At 33.4% G+C, this 10,504-nt stretch overlaps 1 protein-coding gene across 1 annotated transcript; it reads right to left on the bottom strand.

Annotated features, from left to right (window-relative positions):
- Window positions 1–8,801: 8,801 nt before the first annotated feature.
- LOC110656543 (uncharacterized) lies at window positions 8,802–9,443 on the bottom strand. Its single transcript, XM_021813368.2, has one exon. It carries the CDS (start codon window positions 9,441–9,443, stop codon window positions 8,802–8,804), a length of 642 nt encoding a protein of 213 aa, XP_021669060.2.
- Window positions 9,444–10,504: the final 1,061 nt, after the last annotated feature.

Genomic DNA, 10,504 nt, shown 5'->3' with positions numbered 1-10,504 from the left:
TTTTGCATCTGTAAATTAACTTATGACTGTAAATTAATGATTTAAAATATAATGTGCAAGAGTTATGAAATATTTTGAGATATTAATTCTTGATTTGAAATTTGGATTTTAAATTGAAGTATTGCTATTGTTGTTGATTTGAAGTTTGGTGGTTGGAATTGGAGTTGTGATTGAGAAATATATTGGGAGTGTTTCTATTTTCAGGTTTTGAAGAACTGTTTTCTCAAAATACAGATGGCACTCTGTCAAAATTTTTGTAAAAATTACGGAGATTTTAAATATCCAAAAATTTGATTTATGTTTGGACTCTAAATAAAGGTTTTTAATATTTGAAAAAAAAAAAAATTTACCCACCAATTCTAAAATGAACGAAAATTGTTTTAAAATCCCTTGTAGTATATTTAATGGGTTACCAGTAGGTGAAGTACGGTAATTCATTAGGTTTACTACGGAAACATATTACATCTTATGAGGAGTAGGGTCTGACATGTTTAGTGGTATCAGAGCAAGGTTTTAAAATTAATTTTGATCTGTGAATTTGAAATATTTTGTCAATAAATACAACTGCTCAAATGTTTGATATATATGACATATTTACATCATGAATATGCACTAACGGAGGTCAACCTCCTTGTGTTTATTATCAGAGAGTAGAAAATTTCTGGAAAATGGAATGGAAGAGGGAGATCATTCCGTAGAGCAATCTGTCGAGGCTGAGGCCCGAGGAGAAGCCCCAGCACTCCAGAATGTGAGTGGGTCAGCCACTCCAACTCCTCCTCAAGCACCGCAGTTCCCTACTCTGTTTGCACAGCAGATGGCTGCATTCTTTCAACAAATGACGGGAAATGTGCCACCTCAAGCACAGACACAAGCACCTGTAGCACAACCACAGCCTCTTGCTCAGCAATATGAGAAATTAATGAAATTTGGGGCTACAGAATTCAAAGGAACAGTGGATCCACTAGAAGCAGAACAGTGGTTAGAGAGGATGGAATGGGTTTTCAGAAAACTATAGTGTGCTGAAGAGTTGAAGTTTGAATATTCAGTATCACTTCTCCAAGGGAATGCATATGAGTGGTGGAAGACCATACCCTACAGTCTGGTAGAGCCACCAGTCTTCACATGGGCAGTCTTTTTAAGGGAATTTCGGCAAAAGTGGGTCCCCGATAATTATGTAGACATGAAGCTGCAAGAGTTTTTAAGGTTGAAGCAAGGGGATAGAACTGTAGCAGAGTATAAGCGAGATTTTTCAAGGCTAAGGCATTATGCTGGAAGCTTAGTCTCCACCCCCAGAGATCGGTGTAAGAGGTTTGAGGCTGGGTTGAGGCCTAGCTTGAGAATGCAAGTGGTAGGGTTCCGACACTAGAATTTTTCTGAATTGATTTCACAAGCCCTAGAGGTAGAAAGGATAGAATCAGAATGGGCAATGAAAAAGAGTACACAAGAGAAAAAGAAAACTGAAAAGGGTACTGGTCAAGCTACTGAGAGTGGCTCTGGGAAAAGAAAACATTTTGGAGGATCTAGCTCGCGCGAATAAGGTAGAAGTATATCTTCTAGACAGAAACCATCCCAATCCGATCAGCAAACTCAACAGACACACAGAAAAATGCTGTCGGATCGACTTTGTGAGACTTGTGGTAAACTACATAGTGGAGTATGTTATAGAGCTATAGGAGCATGTTTCAATTGTGGAGGGACTGGTCATTTTATTAAGGATTGCATAAGTCCACGCCGTTATGGATCATTCACCACGTCAGAAGGATCAGCCCAAGTTTCTACCCCGAAGAGTTTACCAACAGTTGGTAGAGGCAGAGGCAGAGGTAGGGGTAGTACACCTGGAAGTCAGAGTACTGTGAATCAACCAGGACAAGGTGATGCTCCAGTGAGAGTATACACTATGCGACAGAGGGACGAGGATGAGACTCCTAGTATGGTTGCTAGTATTTTCTCAATTCTTAACTGAGATATGTATATATGTAAGAAAAAAAAATTGATATGTTAGTGACTAGTCTTTTTAAAATTAATTTTGGAAGAGTTTGTCAGTGAAAAGTATTTGCTAGCACACAAGAATGTAAAGTTAATTAGTAAGCCTAATTATGTAAGGAAAGAGAACCTAAAAGTAAGTTATAGTAATATAGCTACCTTAGGTGCGGGTAAAGGGTATTACTACTGATAGATGTCAGTGGGTATCATAATCAAAATAAGTTCAAGATATTAGTGAATTTAAAAGAAATAAGATATAGGGAAGTTTGTTCTATTGGGATGTATCGTAGTAACTATGCAATATTCTTGATGTTTATCTTTGTAGTAAAATTCTGATCTTGACTTGGGATTTATTATGTAGAGCTACGTACTACCCAATAGTATACAAGGATAAGAATAGTTGCAAACGATATCTGTTTTGGTATAGTTATAATAAGATAAAGTTTTCTTATTGGAAAGGAGTTTGAAAATCCTAACCTGGGATTTAAAACTCTAAAGTTAGAATATTGAAAGGTTATAGTTCAATACAAACGAAAATAATGACTACACATTAGTGCAAAATAAGCTATAGAATATCGATAGATAAAAATAAATAGAAAAGTAAGAAATGAGAAAAATAATAGATGAGAAATTGCCACCAAGGCAAGCAATTTACTTAAGATGCGTAACGATATTCCGAACTATTTTATCAATAAAGAAATAAGTTAAACCAAAGCAAACAAGATAGTGCAAAATGGCACATAGGCCTTGGTCATAAATGGAGATGGTAAGATAATGGTTATGGACCTATGGCCAAGAAAGAAATGACCACAAAAAAAATAATTGCTAAAACAACAGCAAGAAAAGACTAAAATATTCTAAACTAAACTAAAGATTACATCAAATGATTAAGAGATTTGATAAGAAAAGAGTAAAACTAAGTTCTCACCCATAGGATCACACGAGGTCCTAGAAAAGCGGATCCACTAGCACACAGATTTGCTTACCTCTAAAATTAAAATGAATTTGAATCTAACTTATGACAAAAGCTCATAAGAAACTTGACACACGAGGTAAGCAATCGATGAGTAAATAGCGTTGGTTAAAGTGCTATAGACCATTATTTTGATTATAAAGCTATGTAGAAATGTGAGAAAAAAAACATGAGAAAACAACACGTATGACTATTTAAGGACAGATAGTGGACACAATTTCGAGGACAAAATTATTTTAAGGGGGGGAGAATTGTAACACCCCTATTTGTATAGCTAGGTATATTTTACTGTTCCGGTGATCGGAGTCGGTCCGGACAATTAAGGGGATTAGGACCACACTTAAAACAACTAGATAAGCCATAAACACAAATAATTAGTAATTGTCAATTAGTTAAGTATAAATAAGAAAAATAGAACATAAGAAGTTAAATGAGCCGAGAGTCACAGCGATGGGTGACCTTCTCGGGAATGACTGTGAAGTCGATTTAAACTCACATTTCGAACCGTAAAATGTGACGCTGCTGTCCTTAGGACCATTACGAACACAGTGGAAAAGAGAAAATCATGAAAAAGAACTGTTAAGCAAGTCAAATAATTAGGTCAGGGATCCGGAAGAAATATTGAATTATTTACAAACCGGGTTGAACCGGCGAGGGACAATTTGGTCAATTGACCCCGAGAGCTGACTCCTGACCTAACTATCAAATAAAATCGGAGAAAAGAAAATTTTGGAGTCGGAAATTAAATTAAAGAACTAATAGAAAAATAAAAAAATAAAAAAAAGAAAGAAAATGAAAAAGGTATAGGGAGATGAAATCATACATGACATCATGCATGATGCAATAAATGTTATAATTAATAAATTTAATTATATTGATTTTTGGTCTTCCATAAGATAAAGACATAAAGAAAAGAAAAAAAAAAAACTAAAAGTCTTCTTCTTCTTCCCTAGTGCCGCCTCACCCTCTCCCTTAAGACCACCATTACCACAACTCCATTAAAGCTTGTTTCAAGCTTTTAAATCCCCCATTAAACCCTAATTTCTTCCCCAATCACTCCATAAAACCTTATTTCCTTCCCTTGAGAAAGAAATTTAGCAAGAAAGAAAGAAGAAAAGACGAGAAAAATTGAAGATTGAATATCAAAGTTGAGGTAAGCACCTTAATTTGAAAGTTTGAGATTTAGTAGTTGTGTTTATAGCTTGAGTTACTTAGAAATAAACTTGAAATGAAATAAAAACATGGTGGAGGACCAAACCGAAATTTTGGCCAGCAAGTGTATGGAGACATATTTGCATGGTTTGATGGATTTGAATGAGTATATGAACCTTAATTAGTTGAGTGATGATAGTTAAAGGCTTGAATTAGCTAAATGCAAGGAAATTGTGAATTAGGGTTTTGGACATTAGGGTTTAGAGACCAAAAATGTAAGAAACTTGTAAATGATGTCTTGGACCTAATTTGAAGTAAGAAATGGTCAATGGTGACCAAATGAAGTGTGTTGGAATGGTTGGAGTTAAGGCCAAATTCAGATTGAGTATGGTCATGCTGCTGGCAGCATGACCAAGTTACCTTTGAAGGACCAAAAATGAAATTTTACAAGTCCAATTTGTATGAGACCAATTGAGAATGAAAATAGATACTAAATGACACAATTTTCATTTAGGAAGCATGCTCAAAAAGCGACCAAAACCTAGTAAACAAATTGACCAAACTTGGAAAATCTCAGTCTGTCCCTGTACAAACTGACCAAATGAACAGTGTTTGTTCATTTGGTCATAACATGAGTTAGGCAGGTCAAAATGATTTGAAATTTTACCAGTGGTTAGATAAGATATAGAGCTAAAACTTTCATGAATAACATAAATACAAATTATGCCATTAACCAAGTCATTTGGCCACCCAAAATTTGTGACCTAAAACTGCCAGAACCAAAATTTGCCCAAAAATCAGGGTTGAGTCTAATCCAGCAGCCATAGTTCAAATGGCTATAACTTGAGCTACAAAACTCCAATTGGAGTGATTCAAAAAGGAGAATAAACTTAAGACAATAAGGAATATTTTCTATGAAGAAAGTTTTGCCAAATTCTAACAGTAAAATAACCAATGGAACAATGCAACCTTAGACACCAAAACTAAAAATTATCAAATTTGCCTAAAAGACTTAAAATTTGAATAAACAACCAAAACCAACAAATTTAGTGACGAAAATGTGGTATGTGGGTGAAGTTGAAGTTCCCATACCTATTAAGTCTTAGAAAGTCAACAAGTAGACTTGAATAGTACCATGAATAGTAACTCCAAAATGAAAATTTTCAAGAATGTTAGTTTAAGCATATTTGGGCTAGAATTAAGTATTTATGAATTAATTATTGGATTTACTGTGAAATAAGATACTGAAATACTATAAATATTGTGTTTCAGCTGAAAAAGACCCGGAAGGTATAAGAGACTGAGTCAAGGCGTAGAGGCGACTCACGCCAGGTTTGTGCACAAAAAATTTTAAATTATAGTTTTTATAATGGAAATTGATTTGTTATACATTGTGAATGTGTTTGTTCATTATGAATTTCGAGAATGTTGTGTTGCCTATTCTACAATGGAAATTTGGAAGGAAAATTAATTATTGATTTGTATGAAATATTTGAACAATATGGTTGTAAATTTAGTTATGGCTTTTAAAATCTTATTTGAAAAATAGTGCATTGCCTACTTTGTAAATGAAAAGTTTAGAGTGAAATATGATTTGTGAATTGTATGAAATGTTTGAATAACTTGATTTAAATTGTTTTTAATTTACACTTGGCATGGCAATACTAATTTGTACCTCCTCCACTTGATCACTTTCCTCCCTCTCTGACTTTCCAGTCTGAGGGGCAAGTTTGGATAGGTACTCATTAGCCAGCTAGCCACCTCCCTCATTGATTTCGATTAATGAGGTGAGTATGCCTTGTCGTGATGTACACACGACATGTTCGGAAATTTTGTGTCATGGCCTAAGTTGTGTTATTATTTGGCAACACTATGTTTATTAAATTGTTTGATCAAGTTGTGCTCTATATTAAGTTTTGAAAATTATGATTTGTTATAAATGTGATTTTAAAAAAAAATTGTGAAATGCGATTATGAGATTTTTGAATGACGATTTGTTCATAAATGTTTTATATTATGCATTTTATACTTTATTGTGCACCACTGAGTATTTATATACTCAGCGATAGCTTTAACTTGCTATCGCTGATAGAGAAAAGGACATAGCAGCAGAGTGAGCTGCTACAGTTAGAGAGGAGCACAATTGAAGAATTTTTGTACGGGTATTTGTCTATACCCTGATAGTTTCGTTTGATGTAAATATGATAGTATGCATATGTATCTCTGTAATTTGAGCAGTTGTACAGATAAAATTACAATAATATTATTTTTGAGATTTTGCATATGTAAATTAACTTATGACTATAAATTAATGATTTAAAATATAATGTGCATGAATTATGAAATGTTTTGAGATATTAATTCTTGATTTGAAATTTGGATTTTAAATTGAAGTGTTGCTATTGCTATTGATTTGAAGTTTGGTGGTTGCAATTGGAGTTGTGATTGAGAAATATATTGGGAGTGTTTCTATTTTCAGGTTTTGAAGAACTGTTTTCTCAAAATACAGACGGTACTCTACCGAAATTTTTGTAAAAATTGCGAAGATTTTAAATATAAAAAAATTTGATTTATGTTTGGACTCTAAATGAAGGTTTTTAATATTTGAAAAAAAAAAAATTTTACCCACAAATTCTAAAATGAACGAAAATTGTTTTAAAATCCCTTGTAGTATATTTAATGGGTTACCGGTATGTGAAGTACGGTAATTCATTAGGTGTACTACGGGAATATGTTACATTTTACGAGGAGTAGGGTGTGACACATCCTGTAAGGAGGAATAGATATTGGTCTAGTTCCAGGCTCTAGATCAATTTCAAAACTATCTCCCTCTCAGGTAGCAACCTAGGTAGTTCCTCTAGAAACAACACATCTGGAAACTCTCTTACCACAAGAACTGATCAAGGTCAACTTCTATTCTCCACAATCTCTCTAACATGGGATAGAAACCCTCTACATCCTTTTCGGAGCATCTTCCTGGTTTGTATGCCAGAGATCACCCCCTTCACTAATGATGTCTGATCTCACTAAAAAACTATCTCTGACCTATCCTGTCCTCTGAGTCTTACTACCTTATTTATGCAGTCTAAGGTGGCATAATTGACTGAAAGCCAATCCATCATCCCTATAATGACATCAAAATCAGTCAATTCTAGGATCACCAGGTCAGCTGGAAAGCATTTATCATCCACCATTATTGGACAGGCGTAATAGATCATCTCTGTCACCGAAGGATCTCACTTGGGCCCACTAATAAGCAACGAACATTGTAAACTCAAAACTAGTAAACCAAATCTTAGAACTATTTAGGGGCTAACAAAAGAATGGGATGCACCAGGATAAATCAAAACACACACATTGAAACTTCCAATGTAAAGGTTACTTGACACCACCGTGTTGGTGGTATTAGCTTCTTATTGTGTTATGGTAAAGATATGTGCCGGTGCTATTGAACCCCTAAGCCAGCCGTAAAGAAAGAAGAATCTTGTCCTTTACCCTGTCTCCTTCCTAATGAGGGACCCAGAGAAGTTTGTCTTGCTATTGGTTGAGCCACACTACCTAAACCAGTTTGCTGTTGTGAAGCCACCCTTTCATGTTAGGGCACCCCCTAGACATGTGTCCCTCCTGACTATACTTATAGTATTAGGAAGTTCTAAACCTATAAACTCCTCGATGGGGCTTCCAACATCTGACACAACCAGAGGTATCTGAACCTAAACTAGATTCGCCTCCCATCTTGAGGCCTAACTTGATTCTGTTCCAGATCTCATTCTTCTTTTGCTTCTTGCCAAACTTCCCTCCTTTATGTTTCTTAGTTCCAAATGAGGAAAGAGTCTTGGTTAAGTGACTAAACCTCCTTTATGTTCTGTCCAAATATGTATTTGAACGATAAAAAAGACTTTGGCAACCGAAAATCTGTCCTTCAGTAGCCGAAGTTCATTGTGCCTAAAATAACACTTTAAAACTTTTAAGAAAATATTTTTCGTTTAAAAAATTTTTGTTTATAAATATATTTTGAACATTTCAAATACACATATATGAACATACTTTCATATTTTAATGCCACTCCCTTGTTAGTGAAATTTTAATTTTTATCAAAATATTATATCAAGAACAAATCCGACATCAAAAAATGACAAATATTATAATAAAATTTATAAATATTATTATAAAAACATATATTTTATATTTAATTGAGTATTTATATAAATAAACTCAACTCAAACCTAATACAGATTTTATTTTTCAAATTTAAACTTATCCCAAAACCTATCATATATTGCCTTAACTCATCCTATTAAGAGTTAGCTATATTGTGTACCCTCGAAAACTCCACCCTTTATCATTTATGATCTATAATAAATCAAACATAGGAACAAAAAAATCTCGAATTTATCTTAAGATATTCTACATTTGCCTGTTAATTAAAGACTGAAAATACTCTTATGAAATTATCATAACAATTTAAATCCAACCACAATATCCAACTTATTTTAAAGTACACATTGCAATTAGGGAAAGAAACAACTAATTACAGATTATTTCTTTACGAAATTTTTTTCTTCGCTCTAAAACCATTCCTTTCACAATTGATTTCTCAGCCGAAATCACTATCCAAAGTTTACAACTAAAACTCGTCACAAGTAACATTACAACGATGGACTAATCAATGACAATCCAAACGCTGCCTTGACTACGAGCCCAGCCTTTCCAGCGCCTCTCTAGCCGAAGCCAATTCAGGCCGCAACTTCAGAGCCTCCTCATAAGCACTTTTAGCTTCTTCTTCCATCTTCTTCGCCTCATAGCACTCGCCTAATAAACGGAACGCATTCGAGTTCTCCTGATTCAGATTCACCGCTTGAGTCAGATCCTCAATCGCCAAGTCAACTCGCTCGCGTTTATTCATCCCCATCACTAACTCAGCTCTCTTAAACAGTGCATCCCCTTTCTCTTTCTCGCTAAGCGACTTCACGGCCAAAGGAGAGAGAGCCACGTCCAGCGAGTCCAGAGCGGAGGTCTTGAATCCTTGAAGATCGAGAGCTAATGCTTTGAGGATGTGAGACGCGGCGTCCTTGGGATCGAGTGTGATGGATTTGGTGGCTTCCTCTTCGGCTTTTTTGGCCAAGGAGATGGCACTGGAGCCAGAGTTGGAGGGAGATCTAGCCTCCGACAGCATCTGGGCGCCGATGATGAAGTGGCGCTTGGCCTCTACGGCGGCGCGGTTGCGATGCTGTCGCAGTTTGGCTAGAACTTTTTGGGGGATATCATGCATATATAGATAGAGGAAAACGGAAAGAAGGATCAAGAATACTTGTAGAAGGATATCGGCCACCATGATCGTCCCTGATTTTAGGAGTGTGATCGGATTGGGTTTTTGCAAAGAATTTACGGACGGCTGCAGCCAAGGCTTTGGTTTGGTTGACTAGATATATGAAATTTATTTATTGATATAGCCGCCTTGTATGACTTATGATCAACGGAGTCCCAATTACCAAACACTGGCCTTTATTATTATTATTATTATTTAAATGAATTACACTAAATGAATTTAAACCAATTTCAAATTTTATATGTTTTGTTTGAAAACATTTTAAGTTTTTAATAATCAAAATTATGGCACGATATTATAGATTGTTATTATTATTTTATTTAATAAAATTTAATTAACTAATAAAATAAATTTTATAAATAAAAATTCATATGGTTCCCATTTCAAGAAAATAGGCTTTTATCTTCATTCGTAGCAAATTATAATTCACTTATTTTTTAAAAAATAAATATGTACTTTTGTCAATAAATATATTATTAATCCATTGCAGTTATATTAATTAATATGAATCATCTAGTATTGATTGAATGTATATTATAAAAAGAATAGAAAATTATTACTTTCATATATTAAAGTTTCATTTGTAATCGAATTTGGGTGACTAAAAAATCGATTTTTAAAATAGTATATTTTAAATACTGTTAAAAAATAATTTAATTATTTTAAAATTTTTATAATTAGAATAGGTAATATTTAATTTTAAATTAATTTTTAATATTATCTAATTAATATATTTAAAAAAATATATTATTTTAATATATATATATATATATATATATATATATATATATATATATATATATATATATATATATATATATAAAGAGATGAAACATGAATTTTAATTTTTGATAAATAAATATATTTACTAATTCTATATATAACATATATTATTCTCAATGAAAAATTTTAGCTTCTTTAAATTTTCAAATTACTAATTCTATATTAGAGACGAGTATATTATATTTTTGCATGGAAAAATAATAATTTTGAATTAAATATATCTGTTATATGATTTTATTTCCATAAAAAATGTTTTAATAATTTATATTTTTTTCAATAACTAA

This window comes from Hevea brasiliensis, chromosome 2, assembly GCF_030052815.1.
Source record: "Hevea brasiliensis isolate MT/VB/25A 57/8 chromosome 2, ASM3005281v1, whole genome shotgun sequence".
NCBI lineage: Eukaryota > Viridiplantae > Streptophyta > Magnoliopsida > Malpighiales > Euphorbiaceae > Hevea > Hevea brasiliensis.
The sequence above is the reverse complement of the archived record's forward strand: the minus strand, read 5'-3'. Positions and strand labels throughout refer to the sequence as shown.